The sequence below is a fragment of the Patella vulgata genome, chromosome 6 (assembly GCF_932274485.2).
Source record: "Patella vulgata chromosome 6, xgPatVulg1.2, whole genome shotgun sequence".
Lineage (NCBI taxonomy): Eukaryota > Metazoa > Mollusca > Gastropoda > Patellidae > Patella > Patella vulgata.
The window spans coordinates 18,910,364-18,935,942 of NC_065884.2; the positions used below are offsets into that span (position 1 = coordinate 18,910,364).

Consider the following 25,579-nt stretch of genomic DNA (forward strand, 5'->3'; position numbering starts at 1 on the left):
TGTTAAAAAGTTTTTGATGTCCTCGATGATCTAGGGAATTATTATTTTCGGCTTGTCACGTGAATGAAATCTTTCTGTGGCTTATTTATTTGGACCCAACTGTTAAAAAGTTTATGATGTCCCCTAAATAATGCATCTGTAAGGGGTTATTATTACACACACCTTTCAACAAATGTTGAACACCAGGTATTACTTGGTGTTGTATGTATTCCCAACACTGTTTGGAATGGATGGTGCTTGACTTTCATTTGTTTCAGTCCTGTGACAAACATCAGGTAGAATTATTTGAATCGATCAGTCTTAGTCGAAAAAATTGCAAATGATGAGAAAATAAAGAGTGAAATCAAGGATGATACAATGTAGCAAGTAATTAAAACCACTGTTCTCCAAAAAAAAAACTATTAAAAAATTTTCTTCCTATTTCTTCGGAGAAAAAATGAATGAAAAACCTATGTAGTTGCTTTTCTAACCTTTAAAACTGTAACAAAATGTTTACTACGAGACTGAAGAGGAACTAGAAATTCAATTGGTTTCATCTAAATACTTCCAAAATGTTTCATTATTATAAGATTGTAATTGAAAAATAATTGTAACATTCTTTGACCTATCCATCCAACAAGGAAATAATATATAGTTACATTTATATGTTCTATTACACGATTTACAGTAACTTTCCATACTTGTATGCACAACTAAGCATATAATACTGGAAGGTAAAATAGAATTGATGTATTATGCTATTGAAATGAAATGCAGTTTATATTGATCGTGTATTGTTAAAGTCGGTGATTATCCGTATTGAAGACGTAATTACGACTGAAAGAATAACATCTGTGTTAAATTAGGACTGTCGTATTTTCCAGATTGAATAAAGCCGTGTGAAAATCGAAGACATCAAAATGGGGTTCTGTATGGAAAGTGCTCGGATTATGTTGATTATTTTCAACTTCATATTTTGGGTAAGTTTTTTACTCGTTCAATAAATAAATGATATCTGTTCGTCATCTGGTCTTTTTGTTAATTGAACACATTAAAATAAAGGGGGGTTGGATGGCCGAATGGTTAGCACATGTGCGCTGTATCATAAGATCTGTCATTAAGTCAAAGGGCGTGGTTTCGATTCCACGGTTATATGTGACAAGGAGTAGGTCGCATGTCCAACCTCGTGGGTTTTCTCCGGATCCTCCAGTTTCCTCCCACTGCTAAAGACCCCTATGCGCAAGCAAATTATTGAAATAAAATTGAACCATATGTTAGTACCGAAATGAACTAGTTTGTGTCAATTGGACTTTAAACCCCATTTCTCTCTCTCATTAAAATAATTCACAAGAAGCCTGTTTCCCTTCCTGTATAAAATATTGTTTATTAAAAAAGACAAAAAACCCCAGAAGTTTACAGAATTCAAATGGGAGCTATCTTTCTGCAATCACTTTTTAGAGATATTTTAGAAACATACATGTAGCTGATCACTGAAGTTAAGCAAAGTCAGTCAATGTTAGTACTTGGATATGGGTGACTGTCTGGGAACACCTAGTGCTGTAGACTCATCAAAAGTATTTAATTTCAGAAACATAGCCCCGATATGAATTATGTTAATTTCTTCCTTAGAGGATTTTATTTATTTATTTATTGACAGTTAAAACTCCAATATACCACACCACCATATATTACATGAACCACCTTTCTGATCCCAAGAATTCATGAAAAATTGATATGATACAATATTCACCTAAACTAACATGCAACTTGCAAGTAAAAATTTATCTGTCCTCACATACAGCACCTAAGGGCTGAGTCCTGTACTTATGGACCTGAATGAGCCTGGAAATAAGGCACAGTCTGTCACTGACAATGTCTGGCACAAATTCAAGCTTTGTCAGCTCATTTCCTCTGGTGCCTGTCATTTTGTCCAGTATAGATTGGTCTTTTTTCATTATTTTTAAATTGATATTTATAATAGATGTCTGGCATAAAAGCTCAAAATGTCAAGTACAAAAAATAAAATCATTATTTCCAGGCCTTAAATAGAAAAAAGTTGTAATTTGAATTCAGTAAATGTCTTCTTTGGAAGAGTTTTGATTTGTTTATTAAATAAAATCTAAATATAAAAGAATTCTGACATTAAATGAAAAGAAGTACCACAAATAAGTCTAATGATAAGTCTCTGACATTTTGTTTGAGATTATTCTGTAGTATACCACAAGTTAATGTTTTTATTTAAATACACCTTTTATTTTACAGTTATCAGGAGTAGCCTTATTAGGTGTTGGTATCTGGTTTTTAGTAGATCCAAATATCGCACATTACTTGGAAGTCGTGAATTTTGACATAGAGGGTAATGCTCTCAAATACTCAGCCTACATTCTCATTGCTTTCGGTGCTTTTATTTTCCTTGTTGGATTCACTGGATGTTGTGGAGCTATCAGAAAGAGCAAATGTCTCATTGGATTTGTAAGTTTTTAATCTTTTATTATTACTTTTTTTATGTGCCCATTGGTCAAATTAACATTGATCTTTCCCCCTCCACATTCTTGTAGTACAAGCAATGCAGACTATTTATGAATGATATAACTATTCACTTTCGTCTCCCCTGGTAGCGTGATAATGTTTTGACCAATAGCTCATTCAAGATAAGCATCAAGTCGCTCGAAAAGATATACAATATTTTGTGATTTATTTTTGCATTTCTTAAATAAAGAAAATAAAAGAGAGTGGACCTAATGTAACTACATTGTTTTCATCCGGGTATTAACTTTTCTGTGAAGAGTTCCACATTTAGTACACCAGGAATGGTTTTGTATTATAGTATTTATACCACTGTAAATATTGCAAATTTTCTGAATGTTATTGCGTCTTGAACAGTCTGAGAACGAAATGCTTATCCGGCCCACTGTAAACGTAGCTAATTATCTGAGATAGGGGGAAGTAATCAATGTATGTTTTGAAGTATTAGAAATTAAATATAGATCTGATATTGATAATATCTATTATTTTGTTGACAGTATTTGATGTTTTTGGTCATCGTCTTTGCTGGTGAATTAGCTGCTGGTATTATTGTTGCTATCTACAGAAATGAGGTAAAATATCTTGATACTTATATAAAGGCCTAATCCTACTAGTGAATTTATCTTGAGGTTTTATATCTAAAAGGGCAAATCCTTTTATGTGAACAGCAAATTTTGACCTATAAACTACAGATTTTTTTTACCAACTGATAAATCCTAACTTATAAAACAGGAATTTTTCTTCAGAAATCCTGTACAAGACGGAAACAAGAGTTTTAGTGCCTCTGTTAGTCTAAAATACCGGTATGTACATGTTTTATGTTTTCAGATTGAAGCCAGAGTAGATAAGAGTTTGATGAAATCTTTGAAGACTGAATATAAGTTTGCTAATGAGTCTTCGATAACAAATTCGTGGGATATTATACAGAAGGAGGTTTGCTTCCATTTTTAACACATTCTTAATTTTAAGTCACTTAACCGATCTAAACCTCTTTGATGTAGGTCTAAATAAAGTATTGATTTGAGTTTATCTTGTGTGTTATTTCAATTACTGATAGGGCAGGCTCTATATAATTAAAACAAAATTCCAAAAGATTAGATATGTAAGTCAGATTGTTGACTTACTTTGGTTTACTTTTTGACTCGCTCTGTAAACGGTAGAACACAAAATCTGTTATATATAGACGTAAAAATTTTAAACAAAGACAGATTGTCATTCAACAAAATGAATCGGCATGGAAAATCCAATAAAATCAACAATTATATTTGTGACCAAAATCAAAGAGGTCTAGTCATTTTAAGGAATAAAAAAATGGATTTAAAATGCATCATATTTGGCCCCCTTTGACACATGGTTTCAATTTGTCATCATAATCAAAGAGGTCTAGTCACTTTAAGGAAAAACAAAAATGAAATTAAAATGATTTCAATTTGTCATCATAATTTTGGAAAACTCCATGATTCTATAGTGACTATAGAAATATAAGAACTAAAACCTGTTATTGTATAGTTAATAAAAACAGACATATTTTATATATGCTATTAAATGTAAATTTTTATGTTAATCGGATGATATATGAAGAGCTTAAATGTTGGTTATTCTTAGTATGATAATTGACTATTTGAGTTTGTTATATATATTTTGTGCCTATTGTCTTATTATTTAATTACTTGTAAGAATGTTCAGATATCGCCACATACCTTTTCAATATGACTAATATGTGTATACTTATCAGATTACGGTACTTTGGGTATTTTCAGTTGAAATGCTGTGGAGCTGAAGGATATAAAGATTATGAAAACAGTTTATTCACTAACACCACCATGGTAAACTTTCTTTATATTGTGTATCTCACAAATGTATTACTATTAATACTTGGGAAGTCACTAGATAAAAAATTAGGTTATTATATAATGACAGTTTGGTAGTCAAACATGCATACGTCGATTCATCTGTAAATAATTTGAGACTGGGATTCATTGCTTTGAATGGTCCCCATCTTCCCTTCAAGACTTGGAGCCACGGTGACTCAGTGAGTAAGACATTGGCTTGCTAACCTGGAGGTCCCATGGTTGATCGCTGTGTTGACCAAGAAATTTCATCAGGATTTTTCACCGTGTTTCCCCCTTGTCAGTGATGTAGGACGAGGGCCTTGCAAAGGTACAACGCATAGTCAAGCGGATGGGACAAAAAACAGGTCCCCTGTACATATTTGCGGGCACGTTAATGACCCTTTGCAGTTGAAATTCTATATAAGAGTAGGCTGTAGTGCCGCTGTCAGAGCAAAATTACCCACATAGCACACTATATGGCATATGCCTATCTTCATTAACACAGTCGGAGCAGAACAGTAGAATGTTAAACCCCATTTCATTTCATTTTCATTTCCTTCAAAACTTGTTATCTGTTTTTATACGGCCACAAAATTGACAAACAAAATGGCCGCCGTTCGTTCTCAAATAGCGTAAAAATATGGTATATTAAGGTTGTGGACCCTATAGAGGTCACAATTTTTATCCGATTTTGTTTAAACTTGAAATGTAAGTTTATAACCCAAAGATCTTGGTTCCTTTCGATATTCGCGCATATTGGACCAGAACTTCCTGAATTATGGCCCCTGATTGGACAAAAAATCACGTTTTTAGCTTGTGGACCCTATAGAGGTCATAATTTTTATCCGATTTAAAACAATGTATTATTATATCACCATTACACCCTGAATTATGGCCCCTGATTGTACGAAAAATCGCGTTTTTAGCTTGTGGACCCTACAGAGGTCATAATTTTTATCCGATTTAAAACGCTGTATTATTATATCACCGTTACACCCTAAGGATGGCTGAGTTCGAATTTCGTTTAAATCGGCCCAAAATTGACAGACGAAATGGCCGCCGTTCGTTCTCAAATAGCGTAAAAATATGGTATATCAAGGTTGTGGACCCTATAGAGGTCACAATTTTTATCCGATTTTGTTGAAACTTGAAATGCATGTTTATAAACCAAAGTTCTCAGTTCCTTTCGATATTTGCGCATATCGAATTGTAATTTCCTGAATTATGGCCCTTGATTGTAGGAAAAATCGCTTTCTTTTTAGCTTGTTCTCTATCCCTCTCTCGAAAATGTGGGCGTATCCTGCCTGGCAGCCGCTGGTTAAACATTTTTGGGATTTCAATTCGTTTCAGTTTTTTAGCCGACATCGCCATATTTATTTATCTTGTGGTGCAGTGTGCTGCATGCGACTATACTCTAACCACTGATCTATAAATAGCCTAGTGATCAGAATGAGGTGACTGGTTCAGTTCAGAAAATGTAATTACAGCATTGAAAAGAGAACATGTGCTGATTTACATGATTTACAAAAATAAAACATCAGCAATAAGTGTATGTTAGGATCAAATTGGCTTTTCTTGATTTTCCGTTTCAGATTGTTAATTCGGTTTCAAATGCCAGATTCTGTGTTTTCTGGAAAATCATCACCCCTATGCAAGTTTTCACTGTTTTCCGAAAAAGTCCATTAAGTGTGCTATTCAGAAGAAATAAGCTTATGTAACCCATCTCAATAACTAGTCTATTTACCTTCTCTAAAACTTTCAGCTCAAAATATTAATATTTTTGGAAATGACCGTCAAAACAGTAAACTGTCTCGTTGACCTGATAGTGATAAACCTTGCTATTTAATGCCATTTGTAAACATGGCCAAGAGAAAATGAATTGAAATGCTATAATAATCTGTAATGTAAAATTCTATTCATCAATGGAGGGTGGTCACAAGCATCTGATTTATAGCCAGGTTTATCCAGGCACAAGAAACTTGTGTCAGGCCACGTGACAAGTGGATTTTGGTATTTGTTTGTAAACAAATTCAGTGATTCAGATAGTTGATTGAGACTAGAATAATGGGTTATATGAGTCTTTCACTCAGTATTAATTAGTTTTATTCTCTATTTTTTACAGCATATAGTACCTTTGTCATGCTGCATAATGGAAAATGATGTACCTAAAGATGCTGCTAAATGTCAGATGGCTACAAACACTTATTATCATGAGAAGGTTAATATTATTATATATTTGTTTGATTCTTTTCTCATACACTGGTGATATTTAATCTTCCTTTAATTCCAGTAACAATTTGTCCATATGTTAGTCCCGAAATGACCTAGTTTGTGTCGAGTGGACGTTAAACCCCATTTCTCTCTCTCTCTCCAGTAACAATTTGTGTAAATACACAAATATCTACAGCAGTGGTTGTCAACCTTTCTTTGCCAACGGCACATCTTGGAACACATGAAAAACAATAGCAGCAAACCTGGCTAAATATATATGAAAAATGTTTGAATTTTGCAAAATAAAAACATGGCAAGTCATAGATGGCATACAACCATAGACACAGACTAGTCATAGACAAATAGAGTGACTCAAGCTATATAAATAAAGAAAAAACACAGCTATGAACTTGGCAGTAGACACCAGTGAATACTCAATTTGGATCACATGGTTTTTCACATTTTCTTAGTGTACCGTTCAAAATTTCGCGGCACACTGGTTGAGAATCACTGATCTACAGTAACAATATTGTTGTCAGACCAATATTTATAATATCCATATTGTGAACCGATGGCAATATATATTTTAATTGTATTCGATATTTCTATGCATTTTAGGGATGTAAAGGTGGACTTATTGACTGGGTCAAGTCTCATTCTGTTATTTTGATTGGAATTGGTTGTGGTCTCGCTGGATTACAGGTGAGTTCTAGTTCTTAAGTTATGTGTTTAAACAGCAACCGTAAAGAAACATGTAAGCTAGTACTGCGGCTGAGAATCAAACTGTCGAGAACCAAGTACTGGTAAACAGAGTACCGATAATTCGTATCATTTTAATGTCTGGACAGTTGTATTTTGACCCACTTTTACATGCACTGCCAAGTTACCACATTAACCGTTTCATAACTAAGTTCTGTTTTATTAGGTTTACATATTTAAGATACTATGTCAATAACATGCAGCATTTACTTTACTTTGGACTGAAGGTGTTCATTGGCCAGCGCACTGTGTTAACCAGCCAATCAGTAGTTATATAGGCTTTTGAATGCAAGGGTACAATTAAGCAGTCTGATTTACTTTTTATATTTGATAGATGGTGGGAGTCTTTCTTGATTATCTCAAAGAATAATTTAACGAGAAGTTAAATCAGTCATAAAAAGTAACAAACAAAAATAGAGTAATAATTCAAATCTTTGATGTTTTCTCATTTCAGATCATTGGCTTCATTTTTGCTGTCTGCCTGTGCCGATCTTTCAACTTGGAAGAAAAATAAGGAAATCATTTTATGAATTAAAAATAGAAATATTTAATTTCAATTTGAAAATATTAATTACTGTTATATACTCAAACTTGATAATTAATCTAAATTAGCCATGACATTTTTTAGAAAATTTATATTTTCTAAATGATATCCCACATTATTATCTTGAAACTTTATTTACAGTTAAATTATTGAGACTTGTATTTTGTAAATGGATAAAAAAAAACCAAATATGATCAAGAACACCTAAAATCATGTATTTAATTCCTTTGCATACCTAAAACTGAAATATGTATAAGATGTAAGAGATCTTATTTGATAGGGTAAACTGTTAATCAGATAAGAATGAGATGATTCAAAATTGATAGAAATGACGTTTTTGATTGATAATTCTCAAACACCTTATACCACTTCTCAGTTCTTTGGGAAGTTTAAATGGTTAAATATTTTTTTTCGTAATTATGATAGCCCCGAAATTTGCATAGTGCTATAGGAGAATCTAGCTAATTTTTTTTTATTAAGAAATTTGTAATTATATTTGAATAATAATTGATATTTTTGTTGAAATTTTGTTGCATTATAGTATTATTGTAAGGTTCCAATATTTGATATATTCATGTTACGTTTTTACATATTTAATGAATATACATATTGGTATATTCATGTACACCAGTTGGTATATGAAGAGCTCTTTTCCAAAAAACGATTAGTCTTCAACACCCCGACCATATATATTAATGCAGGGATTGACTGTCTGAATAGGGTGTGGCTTTCAAGGGAAGTAACTCCCCTGAAAGAAATTTCTAGGAGTTTTAGTTGAAAATCAGGTTACAGATATTCTGGAATTGATGAAATAGCATCTTTAACTGTAAATAAAGGGATATATATATATTTACATCAACTAAAGTACCATACGTCCATTTTATTTTCGACATGTCATGTCATGTGATTAATCTATCTGCTGGATTATAAAAATATAAAAAAGGATGATTTGATTAATCTGTTCTTAAAATTGAAGCATTTAATCAATAAATAATCAATATTTTTACTCTTTAAATTTGGACATGTATATACCAAATCCAAGGTATAGCATAGTAGTCACAGTCAATTGACGACTCATTAATACTGGCATTCCCCTTACCTTACATTTGTTGAAAGAGCGTAGATAGTATTGTTCTGAGTAACAGAGACTAAAAATCAGTGAAACCTTTCAAAATTATTTTAATCCTGGCAGAGAAATTAAACAGTGTTTATTTGACAAAGTGTAAAGGATAGCTTGTTATATCATTCGGACCTTTGTATTTTGATGAAAAACTGCCTTTATTACCGTAAATTTGAAATAGATATATATAACATTTTTTTGGAAATGAACTCTTCATTATGCTATAGACCACTGTTTCTTATAGAGGCCATATTATTAACTATAAATAACTATTTTCTTAACATAGTCCATCATCTGCTCAAATAGACACCCAGGTTGGTTTTATGAAAAGTACATAGTAAAATGGTAATACTTGATTGAGCGTTCCTGAATTTAATTCTCTCAATCCTTTAAAAAATGACAGTGGAGTAAACGCAAGAGTTTTAGTCGCCAAATCATGCACCAATGGAATAAGATAATTACTTGATCAGTGATTTGAATACAACAGTTTTGTTAAGTTCAATCACTATCTTTTTTTCCATGCCACTCAGTGCCAATCCTGTCAATTCACAACACTTTGGACACACAATCAAGTATCCCATATCTTAATTATTATATCAGAAGCTCATGAATGTTAAATGCCCTTACAGCTGGCATGTTGTGGAAAGAAGAATGGACCCGTTATTAAAATCAAAGGAAAAATGGACAATTACCAACAACGATCAGAAATTCCTGACACATCATAAACCTTTCATAAAACCAATTGTTTATATTTTGAAGACGTAAATTTTACTAGAAGAAAATTTCTATAGTAATAACTCCATACCTCGGATATATACTAGTATACAGTGTATGTATTTAACTAGTATATTGGAACTTGTGCATTCCAGAATGTTTCATAAGTCTTTTATGACATGTAATGGTCTTAACTGGCAGACTTGATTAATTTTGTATCATTTACCTATATGTTATAATAAAAAATATTGTACTAATGAAACATGAACTATAAATGATTCAAAGTTTAGATTTTCAAATTTGAATTTAATATCATTTTAACTTGAAAACATTAGAAATTTTGACTGCTGTAAAATGTTAATTGCCAACATTCTTGCTCTGAAATGACAGCATTTTGTTTTCATTATTTGGTTTTTAAAAGTCATTTGTAGTTCAGGTAGGTCAATAATGCCAGTTCACAGAAAAATTTAAAATATTGATTTTTTTTAAGGTCTGCTTAGTAAATGTATATACTGTTTGTTATATATGTATTTTATATAGATTTTCAGTGTTTCTTCTACTCTGTTTATTGAAATATATATATGTCATTATATAGAAACAGTTTATAAACCTTGTTGGTATGCATTATTTCATTGTAAATATATGTAATTAGCTTTAACATCATGTTTGAATCAAATAACTGTAACATCTATGTTTGGTATCCATTGCTAGGCAGAGTATTGAATTTCAATATCTGATATTTGTTTTGCTATTAAAGTCAGAATTTATGATGGTAATATGGAGTAAGCAATTTAGCATCTATGTTATACATCAGTTGATAAAAAAATATATTGATGTATGTATGATCAGTTTTGATAGTAGAATTAAAATTTAAGAAATTGTTTTATTTTTGACAAGGTTAATTATTACACCCACCCATAATGATAAATTTATTATTTAATTTTACCTAGAATATCTTTGTACTTATATTATTTATTTTAAATATTCATTTCTTACCTTTGGTTTCACAAATATTTCTGATAGCAAAATATGGATGACCCTTGAGTCGAAGAAAGGTACATTGTTAATATATTAACACAATATGAAATCATGGAGAAAAGGGATTTTTGATAAGCTAATGGATCAAACAACATTTGTCATTGAATTGTTTATAGACTTTATACTTACATTTCTCATTAAATTTTATGTGTTTTGTCTTTCTTGTAGCTTTTCATACAATTTAACCACAAACCTACCGTTCTTATTTATTCCTATGATGTTAATAATTGATTGTATTTTTCTATAGATTTTCATGCTTTAAATTAAGCTTGGGTGTTGCTTAAAGAGGTCTTTAATCTGTACAGTTGATTTGTGCAATAATCATTATTATTATTATTATATTGTTTTACTTTGTACCAAGGCTTATGGCATTCACTAGTATAATATATGTGCATTCTTTTATGTGTTCAAATCATTTTACTTTATTCAAGTTTTTCTTTAATTTCACTGAATGAAAGTTTTACAATAAACTTGATAGCGGAATTTAAGTTGAATATAGAATCTTCTTTCCTTCATTTTCTTTGTATACTAGAGGCTTAATGATTTTTCAGAAATTAAATTTTTTATCTTTCATAATATTTAAGGACAATATTCAAAAGTGTCTAAATTTAAGATTGACCTGTTTATTTAAACCATGTATACTATATTCAATGATGGCCTGTACTCCTAAATATCAGAACATTGTCATTTCAATAAGCACATAAGTTTTAGTAAAATGGATTGTGTTATTTCCGTTTGGACAACGTTGGGGTTTACAGTACTAAAACGATAGAATTCAGAATAAATGTGTAAATGGACCCGAACACAGTATCATTTAGTCAATTTCTTTCAAGTTTCGAAGTTAGTCAAGTGATTAAACAATGAGAGAGTGCTTATTAAGAATTATTTTGTTTGCTGATTCGGTCAAAGATTGTGCCGAGTTCAACCAAAAATCTTACAACAAAAGATCAATATATTTCAAAATTGTGACTATTATTTAATGTGCCTTATGCATTTTAAAGCAGCTAATTAACAAGGGCACAGTACTAAAAGACAATATTGTAATTATACACTGTTACTGATAAAAACAACAATTGTTTTTCTGTTGACTGTTGAATTTAAAAGTGTTATGTTTTGATGATATATTTTGATATGAAACATGTTTAAAAATTTACTAATTTAAAGAAAAAGAATTAGTTGAAAAATGTATGCCTGTTACCTTAACTCTACATTAAGTAATATGATTGTATTATTATCGCTATCTCAAGTTGTTTCAGTGTTCATAGGATACTATATAAATATTATTGTAGAACATTTAGATAACACCATTTCAAGTTTTTACTAAAGAATTGTGCTATGTTGCAAGAAAGAAATTGCTGAAATACATCTTACATTTACCATTTTAGTTAATGTTTATTATAGCAAAAAGCAATTTATTATAATTGCACATATTCAGATATTCAAACGTCCAACTGGTTCGATTTCAGTTAGTAAACTAAACAGATAACATTTTGTTCTTGAATATAAAATTTTTCTTCCTACTAGACCTTTCTTATTTCATGGTTTTTCAAAAGTTTTTGTTTTTCCAAAATGCATAATATTCAAAATTCAGTTTTGTCGATGCTTTAATTTAATAAATGTAGTTTAAAACTGTTACTAAATGTATCTATGAATATTTTTCAGAATTAGAGATGTTATTAACTGTGAATTTTATAATAGTATTTTTTAATGTTGTATTATATATGGCTGCTGTGTATGTATGTAGTTAATAATTATGATTTCATATAATTCAGTTGGATACAATATAAACCTCATAAATCAAAATATTTCTTTATTTTAGGAAATTCATTTTCGTTGGTTTTGAAAATGTTTCCATAAAGAGAAAAAAAATTCAGAGTGTTGATATAAATTGTTTAACTTAAAATCCCCAAAACTTATATTTTAATCACAATTTTAGGAAATTCATTTTCGTTGATTTTGAAAATGTTTCCATAAAGAGAAAAAAAATTCAGAGTGTTGATATAAATTGTTTAACTTAAAATCCCCAAAACTTATATTTTAATCACAATTTTAGCTCAAAATTGGTTTAGGTGTTTCGTAACCAACTGAATTATTATAAATTATATTTCATTGTTTGCTCACTAGGAGTAAAGCATTCCTCCAAAGGGAATGTTCAACTTTGTGTATCATCTTAATGTCTTAGTTTCAATTGTATCAACATATTTTGGAAATAAATATATTCTTTCTATCCTAATGATGACTCTTTGTTTTGCTTTTATGCTTTACGAAAAACAAGTGTAGGCAGTATCACTGCTGTCCAGGCAAAATTTCCATTATAGCACACTGTATGTCCATCTACATTAGCCCAGTCTGTGCAAAAAAGTAGGACAATTTCATTTCGATTGAGGTTACACTCCTACTCCTCACAGTATTTCATTTGAATTACCTCACTTGAAATGTTGGAAGATAACAGAACATAAACTTGCTGGAAATCAAATAGGGGCTTTTGAATGATAGGGTCGCCTGTCCAACCTCGTGGGTTTTGTATGGGTCCTCCCACTGCTAAAGACCCCTATGCGCAAGCGACTTATTGAAATAAAGTTGAACCGTGTGTTAGTCCCGAAATGACCTACTTTGTGTCGGAGTGGATGTTAAACCCCATTTCTCTCTCTCTCTCTTTTGAATGATGAAAGTTTATCAGTAATTTAATGTAATGTACACACCCAGTTTGTATTTAATCGCAACGCATGCTATATACACCCACCAACAGATTTTAGAAGCATGGCTTTCATGTTTTCCAGGCCAGAGTTATAACTCAGCAAAGAACTTATAAGCTCCTAACTTAAAATTGGATGAGAAAAATCTCCAAGATTTTACATGGGCATGACTGAAATTTTAATAGAGTTTCTCTTCTTAGAAATAGCTTAACAATTTGTCTACAAACTGTGGTCCCCCTACAAACTTTCTGCTATTTGTCTAAAATGGTACGGGAGCCAGTGCCCACAATGACTCAGTAAGACGCTGACTCAATAGCCTGGAGTTCGCTCCAGTGGGATTTTACGGCGTAGTCTCCCCTTGTCAGGTCCCGCATACACATTGGCATGCCTGTAAAAGATCCCTTGGCAGTTGAAGTTTGATATAAGAGTAGGACGTAGCACCGCTGCCCAGGAAAAGCTTCCCTCATAGCACATCGTATGGCGTATGCCTATCTTCATTAGCCCAGTTTGAGCAGAACAGTCTGACATTAAACCCCAATTCATTTCATTTCTAAAATGGTAGCAACACGAGCTCTGCAGTCAATCTTGCATTTTGGAAAAGGGTGGGTAAAGTATCAATGAATTTAATTTTTCCAGTATAATAAAACGATGAATGTAAATCACGAATTTTAACAGGTTTTCTGTAGCAGAAATTTCTATTATGTGCATAGAAATTAGAATTCGTGTAGTTTAAAAACCTTGATGGTAGTCTACGTTAAAAGTCATATATGAACAGGAAAGAAGAAAACTCCAGGAGTGTTAGCATACCAAGCCTCATGCATGACACCCAGACCAATGTCAAAGTTTTACATTTACACATCAATATTTAGTTCATGAAATACAGATAACAAATACTAACATTATGCAAATGAAACAAAGGACTAACTATTTTTTCGAAATAAAAACACAGTATAATACGATTACTATCAAGACATTTTTTAATTTACACTTCATTTTACATGAATATATGAGATATTTATAATACCCACAAAGGAATACTTTACAATGAACAAATTACATAGAAAATTTATAATACAGCGTACATGATTAATATTTAGGCTTTTTAGATCCCGATCCACCATCAGAAACTTTTCTTTTATCAATAATTCTCTGAATCTGTTGAAGTTCCCTGTCAAGTTTAGTTTTCTCATCCTTGGGACCAGTACGTCTAGTTCTACGTCCATCAGCCATTTTAACACCATACTGGAAGGCAGCTTTAGGCATAGCTTCTTTATTAGACATGTAGGAACTGTATTCTTCTTGTGTATCGAAATCCCAGCGACCAACAGGTCCTTTTTTATTACCTTGATCCATCTTTGTATAATCAGCATCTTCATCCGAATCATCGAAGGCATCGTAAGATTCCATTAACCCTGGATAACATTCAGCGTAACTGTCTATCTCAGTTTTAGCTTTCAGTTTTTTAATTCTATCATCGCTCTCCTTCCCACCTTTAGATTTCTCATCCTCCATTCCACCATAACTTTTATATTTTTCATTAATAGATTGAACAAGTTCTCGTGCTGATTGGGTTTGTTTTTGTTGATCTTCATCTTCTTCAACAGGTTTCTCAAAGTAAGGTTTTCTAACTTCTCTTGGTTCCCTGTCTCTTGGTTCTCTGTCTCTGTCTTTTTCTCTGTTTCTATCGGGCCGATCTCTGTTGCTCCTGTCTCTGTCACGTCCCATTTCTCGATCTCGCTCTCTGTCTCGACCATCTCTACCTCTATCTCGATCCCTGTCTCTATCTCTTCTATCTCTATTCTCCCTGTCACGGTTATCTCTGTTATCTCGCTCATCTCGAACACGATCTCCTCTGTCTCTCCTATCTCTATCCCTTTTTCTGTCTCTATCTCGATCTTCTCTATCTCTGTAATCTCTTTCTCCCCTATCATGTTCTCGATCTCTGCCTTCTTTCTTATCCTTAATCTTGTTAAGAGATGGTTGATATTGACCAATATCATCATATATACCATCATCAGCTCCAGTGGTCTTCCCTCGTGGTTTGTCATCATCTTTTAATTTACCCTTATCTTTCTTTTTGAGTTTTTTATTGTCTCTTCGTCCTTGACGCAAATACGACAAGATCTGGGTTAATTTGTTGATGACAATATCGTTGGTAGTAAGGGTAGTCGAAGCTTCTAATGTGGGACAATCAGCTTTACTCCGAATAAATGTAGTTGGCACGTCCGAATCGGCAAATTCGTCTTCTAAATCCACAACATAAGCCATTCTTCTTGGAAGAAACAATTCATTACGCTCAGGTAATTTGTTTTTAAACACTATTCTGTAAACATTTCTAGCCATTTTCGTTTTAAACTGGATTTGTTCCTCAGGATCAGGTTCTGGTTTCTCTGGGTGCTCTTCATCTTTCTTGGACACGACTGCTTCCATCACTTCTTCTTCTTCAAGCTCTTTATAACTGATTTCAGCTCGTACTTTTTCCAATAAAGCGTAATCGAGACCCTTTACTAAATGAGTATGTTCCATATCACCTCCAAGATATTTAGATTCCTGGATCATTTGTTTTCGCCTCTCTGCATAATTTTCTTCTGCTTTTGCATCTGGTGCTACTGCTCGGTAATCGGCTGTTGTGCTGACAATTTCAGTTTCTGCATAATCATTATTAGAACCATGTCGTCTTTCCAAAGCCCTGTCTCTGTATTTTGATGCCAGCTCTTTCTTTCTGTCTTCCTCTTCCTTTTTGAGTTTTGCATAGTAATTTTTCTTTTTCTTTCTTCTCGTGGCTGCATCGTCTTCGTCGTCAATTGCATCTGTCGAACGATCTGCAGCAGACGTTTCATGTGTTGTTGATGTATAACTTCCACCCAGTCTGGAGACTTTTGGAGTCATCATCATTTTACGGAAATCATCGTTTGTAAGTGGGTGACTGTCATCTTCCTCTTCATGCCTGTGATGTGAAGGGGGTAGGGGATTGGAAAAAACTTCACTGTCCCGATCCGGCATCTTGAGTTTGTTTATAACATCGATATAAAGTAAAATAAATAGAGAAAATTCTTTGCTAAAATCTCCTCGCAAAAAGTGACACCTGTCGTTTTAGTAGAGTTGTCTTTCCTTTGCTGTAGTCTCGGTTACCAGGTTCAGCATTAGAAATGGTTACATTACAAAAATATTCAGAAAGAAAATGAAATCATTGAATCATTGAATCATTGTACCGTAGTTGAACTGGATTTGGTGGTGTGGTGCGTTTTATTGTGGGCTAGACGCGTTTTTAAAAAAACAAGTTACATGCCTACAGGATACGTTTAATTTTGTTAATTGAGAATGCATTTTTGTTAATTTAGAATTATAATTATGTATTTTCGTTAATAGAGAATTATGCATTTTCGTTAATTGGGAATTTAATGAAAAATTACAAGATAAACAAATATAAAGGTCTAGACATACTTTCTACGCACGAAGGTTTCAAAATAAAAAAATATGAGGGCTCTTTCATTACAAATATCTGTTTTTATGTATTTAAAAAAAAAACCCAAAACTTGTATCGAATTAAATGGTGAATGTAAATGTCTGTTATCTCCTTGATTGTTCGCTTTTAAAAGAAAGAATGGCTTAATTTCGCCATTTTTCTTCTTTAACGGGAGATCGAGTGAATAGAGTGGTGTGTGCAGATTTGATTGTCGCCAGTGAAACAAGGATGGGAAAGAAAAAGTCCCGGCGCGTGGTATCATGCATTTTAAATACCAGACAAGTTCGACAATAATACGAGAAGACAAATATTATAAAGATTATGATACATTTTCTATATAGGATGAATAATCATAAAGTCGTTTGTATTTTTTCTATATAGCCTTGGGGAGAATGTACATATTTGTATTTTGATATTATCAACAGGGTATTATATCTCGTCTATCTACTTATAATAATATATGATACACCATTTAGTAAACATAAATTCCTTTTAGTGATGCGAGGAAAATGTTCAAGTTGATTGTAGCTGCATTAACAAATTAAAGACTCCTTGGAAAATAAATATTGGGAAAATATGGCTAAAATATCAAAACGTGCAAAGCGTTTATCAATAGTACCGAATCACTAGAATCAATAAGAAATTAATGTGACCAAGTTTAAAATAATGAAATGACTGTTTCTTGTATAGTGTCATACAACATTCTTTATTTTTCAAAACAACTTTAATTAGCATGAATGGGTGAATTTAGTATCTGCCATGGGCTTATACTAGATGTAAAGATAGTTATAAAGGTGCGTTTCAAGGAAGACAATTATTAAAACGTCACGCCACTGAATCATAGAATTAAGTAAGACAGGTAAAATAAATTAGATGTATATAAAAAAACAAAAAAACTAATCCTATTTTGTAAGCAGCATTGACAGGTACAGGTAGTATCATTTCAAGACCAGATAATGCTCGACGTCATTGCTTCAAGGATATATGAGATCCCTCATCAAGAAAATCTGACAACGATTAAATTGACATTTATAATGTTTTAACGATTTTTTTTAATAGTATTGTTCTCGGGTATGATTATTATAAATCCTTATATTTCATTCTAAAATTAAAGAGCCACATTCAACAATCAAATAAGTTTAGGCCTAATCAATTTTGAATAATACCACATTCAAAACCACTTTTAAGTAAATCATAGTTATAAGTTTGGTACTTGCTTATTTGGAACTAAGCATTTCGCATGGACATTCGTTGAACTTATACTTGAAAACGGTGAATTGAATCTTACTTAAACTTTTATATCGCAGCAATGAGAATGGGGTTAACGTCCACTCGACACAAACCAGGTCATCTCGGGACTAACATAATGTTCAATTTTGTTTCATTAATTTGTTTGCGCGTAGGAGTCTTTAGCAGTGGGGGTAAACTGGAGGACCCGGAGAAAACCCACGAGGTTGGACAGGCGACCCTACTTCTTGTCACGTACAAGCCGGGAATCGAAACCACGCACTTGACTCAATGACAGACCTTATGATGCAACGCACACGCGTTAACCATACGGTCACCCTCCAGTGCCCAATTGAACTGTGAACGTAAATCATATCAAGATTGTGAAAAACGATCGCCATAGTCGACTCTCTCTTTAACTAATATAGATAATAAACCACAAAGTAGACATTTCCGCATCAAAATACACGCCTTATTATGGTAACAATATTTTAGTAGGTGTGTTAGTGGGTACATTAATTTATGATCCAGGAATCGCACGGTTTGTGTAAAACATCACAGTTTCCGCCTGTGGCCGTCTAAAAACCTTGAGAAATGAAATAGGGTTTAACGTCCTATTGTACTGCACCGATTGAACATAAGAAAACGGACAGTGTGCTATATGAGGGAAATTTTGCAAAGATAGCGGCACTACGGCCTACTCTTAATTCGAATTTCAACGGTCAAGGGTTCTTTAACGTGCACGCTAATGTGTACACGGGACCCCGGGTTTTCATCCCACCTGAATGACGAAAAAAGCTTGAGAATGTTAACTGATCAAGAAATCTTACATTGGGAACTATATTAAAAGACGACAATAAAATTCATTTATTTAAGAAGTCTTTATTATTATTAACAATAAATAAATAAAACTAAAAGTAGATACATAAATAATAAATTATCATTTGAGTATCCTCACGGGTATAAATTATATATAGTTTGCCAGCTGGTGCAGACACACACATCATTATCTAAAACTCATAAAATATTGCCTGTGAATCATGATTTATTCCAAATGTCTGTTCCATGGTTCTGACCGGGGAAGGGAATCCATTAGCGGGGGTTGATTTATTCTTTTATAGAAAAAGATTTCCAATGAATAGAACCGATGCCAAAAATGTCAAACTGAAGACCGTAGTCTTTGATCCATTTTCAGGACATTTCCAAGGTTTAAAGTCCAAAATATCGGTCAGATTAACGGGGTTCCGTATCCATTCTAACATCTGATGCATGGTTACAATGTAAACATCATCCATTCCTAACAACGATAAGATAAACCGTTCCATAGCAACCATTTGAAAATCTGTGTTCAACCATCGAGCATGAATATTTAATATAAATGGCGTTTTATTCCTTGCGTAATAACTATTAAAGTTCTTCCATAATAACTGAAACGCCTCCTCTTCGACTTCGGGTTTATTAATGCAGGAATCAACATACATGCAGGGATAGAGGGAATCCTGGTCGACTAGTGATATCACAGGAACTTCCCACAAGCTGTAATTTTTGGCCGGACATGGATTTATTTCACACTTGAACGGCCATTTATAATGTAAGGTTCCTGGCCAAGAGAGTTCTTCCTTCAAATTTCGTCTTTGGATTCCTAGACTGGCGTCGTAATGGAATCCATTTTGATTTAAAACAGAAAACTGCAAGTCACCCGTTGGTTGGAGATACGGACTTCTCCATCCTCTAATTTCTCTGTCCGGAATTCCCGCCTTTTGTACCAATCTGGATTTCTGTTCGTTTATTTCGTACGAAATTTCCTTTTTACTTGCCTCCTTCCAGTATGAAATGGGAAGCTTGTGTGTGATGCTGTGGGATGCCATTTCCATTCCCCTTTTGTATAAATCTTTCACCATAGTGTAGTTGGTATACAGATCCTGAACAAAAAGAGTCATCTTGATCGGACAGCCATTGGAATTCTTTCTGGTTTTGTCGAACAATTTCAAATAATAAGCATAATTCTGAACGTTCACGGCATCATTGAAAGCCAAAACAACTATCTGTGGAATTTCTTCTACTGTAAGATTTTTTGGTGGCATCTTTTGTCCCAGACAGAAACATTTTGGCAGGAGACAGTTTTCTCCTTGTATACACGGTTCATTGTTCCCCTCATCAACAAGTAAACATTGAATACTCGGTACCATTAAAGTCACAATAAACGAAAGATAGCAAAAGTTTATCATTGTAAGAAACCACACGTCTGTCTGTACTCAGGTATGGTGTATTAATAATCTTAATTGTTGGTTGATGTTAAGTGTAACGAGTTACACCTAAAAACTCACTGAAGCATAGCATTAATAACTCGTTTATTACATTGAAATAAGACAATGACAATCTTCTCGAGTCACTTGTAAAGTTTCATTTTTACATATCCCACATAATCTGTATGTCTATATCCTACATAATCTGTATGTCTATGTCGTCTATCGTACATCCTACATTTACAACCGTGACATTAAACAGCAGCCAGGTAATCTTAATAACACAAAATGGAAGTGTCAATTTAATAATTAAATCTTATCTGTTTTATTTTTAATGGTGGTACCCCCTCTCTCTCTCTTTCTCTCTCTCTCCCTCTCTTTCTCTCTCTCCCCTCTCTCTGGACACTGACTTGGAGTGTTCTGTTTTCCGGGTTTTTAATTTAAGAACGATGGAGATTCATCCTCACTTCCGTAACTAAAGAGGGGGGCGGGGTGTGAAACTTTTTGCAGGGTGCGACTATAAAAACAATAGATATACATTGTCCGTCAATTTTACAGCACCCCCGAGAACACTTCCTACATGTACCCCCTTCGTTGCTCTCAGCTAGTTACTGTCCTGTTCATTCTAATATCTAGTTTGTCATCAGTTTTCCCAATATATTTTTCAGAACACCCATTGCATATTATTAGATATATCACATAATTGGATTTACAATTCATATTTGACTTCTCGTGAAATTTTGTATCTGTAGTGTTCTGGATTAAATTGCCCTTAATTAAATATGAGCATATGGCATCGTGAGTCCACACACTTGGATGCTGAAGGTTTTGAAATATCCGAATCGAATCTGGATTTCGTCAGAATCCTACGTAAATTTGGAGACTGTTTCCGACTATTTATCAATTTACTATATTTCATTATATTATATCAATATGGCCTAAAGACCTTCAACAGAACTGAAAACGTTTGCCATAAACATGTTTTTATTTCTTTTTTCAAAGTCATTTTATTTATCTTTCTCTGGGAGTAGTTCAAAGAATTTGTTTTTGTATATATATTTAAAATACACGACCAAAAGCCAATATAATATACTATTTTTGCATTTTATTTGTCGAAGTCAGAAACCGTCTGAGTTGCTGATGACAAGATTTCAATAATGGAAGTCCGTCAAATATTGAGAAAATACACACAGTGAGTATAGAAAGCCGAATTGTCACAGCATTCCCTCAGCGAGTATTCAAATGTGATCTGAAGGTATACTCGGATCAGGAAATTAACTCAGCGAGTACAAGTAGGTGTGATTGGACGAGATGGGTTCACTAGTCCGCGGGTGCACTAGTCCGCCGCTTTAAACAATACTATAAATATGGGTATAAAAAACAGCATTTTAACCCGACAATACCTTTTTAACCAACACCACCTTAAAAATGTCTTAATGTCGCATAGAAAATGTCGTCATGTCGGCTATCTTCCTTTCAATATACAATTACACTAATCCTGGTTGTTGGTCAAGTAATTTTCCCGGGATTTTGCAGCGTGGTTTCTCCCTTTCGGTAGTGTAGGACGAAGAACCTGGCAAAGAACAGTGTCTAGTGGTGTAGATTAGACAAAAACACAAGCCCACATTGGGGGGCACATAAAAGAACCCTTCATAGTTGGACTTCGATGGAGAAATGCCACTGTTCCTAGAAACTTTCCGTCATAGCCCTCCGGTGGTACTTTTTACCGCCGACCACCGCCGACTACCACCGACTACCGCCAACCAAATGCTTTTTACCGCCGACCGTCGTGTAATTACCGCCGACCAAATACTTTTTACCGCCGACCGCATTGTAATGACTTTCGACCGTAATGATTCCTTGTTACCGCCGACTATTTTAGGGTTGGTTTTTTTTTATATAAAAGAATACAACAAGAATGTTATTTTTTATTTGAGGCGTAATCACGTACAACTGTCGAAAAACATTCATATATATTTTAAAGAATATGGAAGGACAAAACTACAATTTAGATATTGAAGGGCAAATATATCAAGATTGTTTCAGCCACTGGTTATAAATAAATAACATTTTAGGCCTATCTTCTATTAGTGCAAGGGTTAGGGTTAGGGTTGTCGACCATATTTATATATAATAAAATCTATATTTTTATCAAACTCTGTGTATTTAACCAAATCTATTTATTTGTCACTAATAATTTAATTAATTTTATATAGTATTTGGTCGGCGGTAATTTCACGACGGTCGGCGGTAAAAGTATTGGTCGGCGGTAGTCGGCGGTAGTCGGCGGTAAAAAGTACCACCCCATAGCCCTCTGCACAAAGTATGTCTATCTTCCTTAGTCGGATTCGCGTGGAAAAGTAGGAAAATTGAATGAAATGAAATGGGGATTAACGTCCTACTGTTCTGCTCCGAGTGGGCTAATGAAGACGGACATGCGCTATACTGTGTGCTATGGGGAAACTTTGCCCGGATAGCGGCGCTACGTACCGGTCTACTCTTATATTGAATTCAATCAATTCTTGTAAAATGGTTACATACCATTGTCAGTGTGGATGCGTTGCGTACATCCATTGTCCAGATTGATGTATTACATTTCATTGTCGGTCGAGGTTGGTGCTTTACATTTCATTGTCAGTGTGGGTGCGTTAATATTATTGTTACAGTTCGTTACGGGTGTGCATTTACTTGTGATCATCAATCGTAAAAATGTCAATAATAGATATCGGCGGACTAGTGGGCATTCCCCAGTGGGACGGACGGGCGAAATACACAACACTACCACAACGGATCCATTCGCTTGATTTAATATACGTTTGTACGGTGGCCCATATACGACTTTTAAATATTTGTTAGTTTTGGGTTTTATTTTTTAGTTTGTTTTTTTAGTTTTAGGTTTGTTTTTTGAGTTTTCGTTGGTTCCTAGCGACCAATAAAACCACCAAACAGTATTTGTTCGCTATACAGTTACGTTAAGTACCATCAGGATAAATATATTTAAATATAAAGTCATGTTAATCGATTGATTGAAGCTTATGTGGCGTCTTTCAACTGAAGCATACTTTATTTTAGCTAATGTGTTCACTTTAAATATAAAGTATGCTTCATACGAAAGACGATATCTACTTAAAATTGTATTTGTTCCGATATTTCCACATGAGGTCATGATCGTCAAAAGGGTGACGTCGCAACAGAACATGTAAGGGTAGGCTTATACATCGGAACAAAAACAATTTGAAGTAGATATTATCGTCTTTCGTATGAAGCATATTTAAAGTGAACATATAAGCTAAAATAAAGTATGCTTCAGTTGGGGCCCCCGCTACAACCCAAGATATATCCTTCCTTTAATTTAGGAGGGCGCAAGATCCAACACTAGGGAAAGCACCAAAATTTGTCGACCGGAATTTTCTCGACCGGCTTTAGGTGGGATGGTCGCCAGGAACCAACGTGAGGTGAGGTAGGGAGCTTCCTCTGGGCATCGATCCCGGTTACCCCATCCCACCCCCAATACTCCTGGCAACATCGCCATATAAGCGAAATAATATTGAGCGCATAAAACATTAATCAATCAAATTGTTTTATGTATTTTTTTATTCCAAATATCTTTTGTTTTCGGGCAGGATCCGTCACTTTTGCTGAATGACATACTTTTCTTGTTTTTCCGAATGTAGTCAAACCCGTGGTCATTTTTGTGTAGTTAATTTGCGTTCTTCCTTGGACCCGCCCTGTTTGTACACATGACAACGAAACCTATTAGTAGCACGTGAGTACCCGCCTGTGGAAACGTTATCACCTAGGTGAAAACGTTATCACCGAGGTGATAAGTTATCACCTAGGTGAAAACGTTTCCACCGAGGTGAAAAGGTTTTCACCTAGGTGGGAACTCACGTGCTAAAAGAACTAAAAAAACAAAACCTAAAACTAAAAAACAAAACCCAAAACTAAAAAATATTTAAAAGTCGTATATGGGCCACCGTACGTTTGTCATTTATTGCGGTGTATATTTCCGGTTGGTAATTTGATGTATAATAGGTATATACTGTGATATATTATATACTGCTGGTTTTTATTAGGTATATAATTGTGACTGTGATATATTATAACACCGCTGGTGTATATTGGATATATATTGTGGTATATCGATTACAGTAATTAGTTCTGAACTGATGACTTTTTTGTTGGTGTGCCTCATCCTTGGTGTATATTCTTTATTGACTACCACCGTCCACCTGCACCTACTATTAAAGGAGAATACTATCCGATAAGTTGTTTTAACAGGGGTATCCTTCAGTGCGCAAGTATATCTCATGTGTATCAGTTGTTGATTGGGGATTTATTGCATAAACCTTTGGTGTGTATAGATATTAATAGTTGAGCATCATTCCTGGTATCTCTGCATCTGGTGTATATTAGTTAATGACTGATAATTTATTTGATTACTCCTGTTTATTATTTGTGGTGGGCTACAAATAGTCACCTTTGATCTGATGTATTTTAATGGGCACTTATGGAGTATTTACTGCAATATGTTCCTGTAATCTACTACTGACCTGGGCCCTTATTCACGAAAACTTAAACTAAGATACAATCGAAATTTTAAGAAATACTGCAATTCGATTGGCTGACCAGTAAAATCAATTTGCATATATCCAATAAAGTTGCAGTATTTCTTAAAATTTCGGTTGTAACTTAAGTTTAAGTTTTCGTGAATAAGGGAAAAGTATGTTATATGTGATATGTTCCTGTTAACTTATACTGACCTATATATTAACGCGATATGTTCCTTTTACCTACTACTGACCTATATATTAATGTGAATGTTCCTGTTACCTACTACTGACCTATATATTAACGCGATATGTTCCTTTTACCTACTACTGACATATATTACTGGTGTACCGGTGGATTAATACTGGCTAGCAGTTTCTTTGTTTATTGATATAAAAATATAGTACCACTAGTAACCAATCCTTTGAAATGCACTGAAATCCTAGATCTATAAATAGAAATGACAAATAAATGAAATAGTACTGGACTTGATACTGAAACGGCCAAAATACTTGTACATAATCTTGAACTCCCAGACTTGTAGGTTGATGGACTGTTAAAGCTACATTATTTAATTGGTTTGTTCGTTCAGACAATACAGAGGTTAAATATGAGCTAACAACTTGGTGTTAAGATTAAAATCCTTGAGACCAACATGTCTTACATTCTA

At 33.7% G+C, this 25,579-nt stretch overlaps 3 protein-coding genes across 10 annotated transcripts in view; 1 reads left to right on the forward strand and 2 right to left on the reverse strand.

Annotated features, from left to right (window-relative positions):
* LOC126824668 (tetraspanin-18) overlaps positions 1-12,956 on the forward strand; it is a 35,108-nt gene extending 22,152 nt beyond the window's left edge. For all 8 annotated transcript variants that reach the window (XM_050553976.2, XM_050553980.2, XM_050553982.2 and 5 more), the window contains exons 2-9: positions 864-959; positions 2,242-2,451; positions 3,003-3,077; positions 3,334-3,438; positions 4,266-4,331; positions 6,460-6,555; positions 7,167-7,250; positions 7,762-12,956. In XM_050553976.2, coding sequence (XP_050409933.1) covers positions 900-959; positions 2,242-2,451; positions 3,003-3,077; positions 3,334-3,438; positions 4,266-4,331; positions 6,460-6,555; positions 7,167-7,250; positions 7,762-7,821 — 756 coding nt within the window. In that variant the 5' untranslated portion in view covers positions 864-899 and the 3' untranslated portion in view covers positions 7,822-12,956. The remainder of the gene's footprint in view (positions 1-863; positions 960-2,241; positions 2,452-3,002; positions 3,078-3,333; positions 3,439-4,265; positions 4,332-6,459; positions 6,556-7,166; positions 7,251-7,761) is intronic.
* Positions 12,957-14,373: 1,417 nt separating this feature from the next.
* Positions 14,374-16,518, reverse strand: LOC126824658 (protein Red). Its single transcript, XM_050553957.1, has one exon. The coding sequence runs from the start codon at positions 16,420-16,422 to the stop codon at positions 14,506-14,508; it is 1,917 nt and encodes a 638-aa protein (XP_050409914.1). The 5' UTR covers positions 16,423-16,518; the 3' UTR covers positions 14,374-14,505.
* A 2,525-nt stretch (positions 16,519-19,043) lies between these two features.
* On the reverse strand, positions 19,044-20,524 carry LOC126824667 (chitin deacetylase 1). Its single transcript, XM_050553975.2, has one exon. It carries the CDS (start codon positions 20,338-20,340, stop codon positions 19,228-19,230), a length of 1,113 nt encoding a protein of 370 aa, XP_050409932.1. The 5' UTR covers positions 20,341-20,524; the 3' UTR covers positions 19,044-19,227.
* Positions 20,525-25,579: the final 5,055 nt, after the last annotated feature.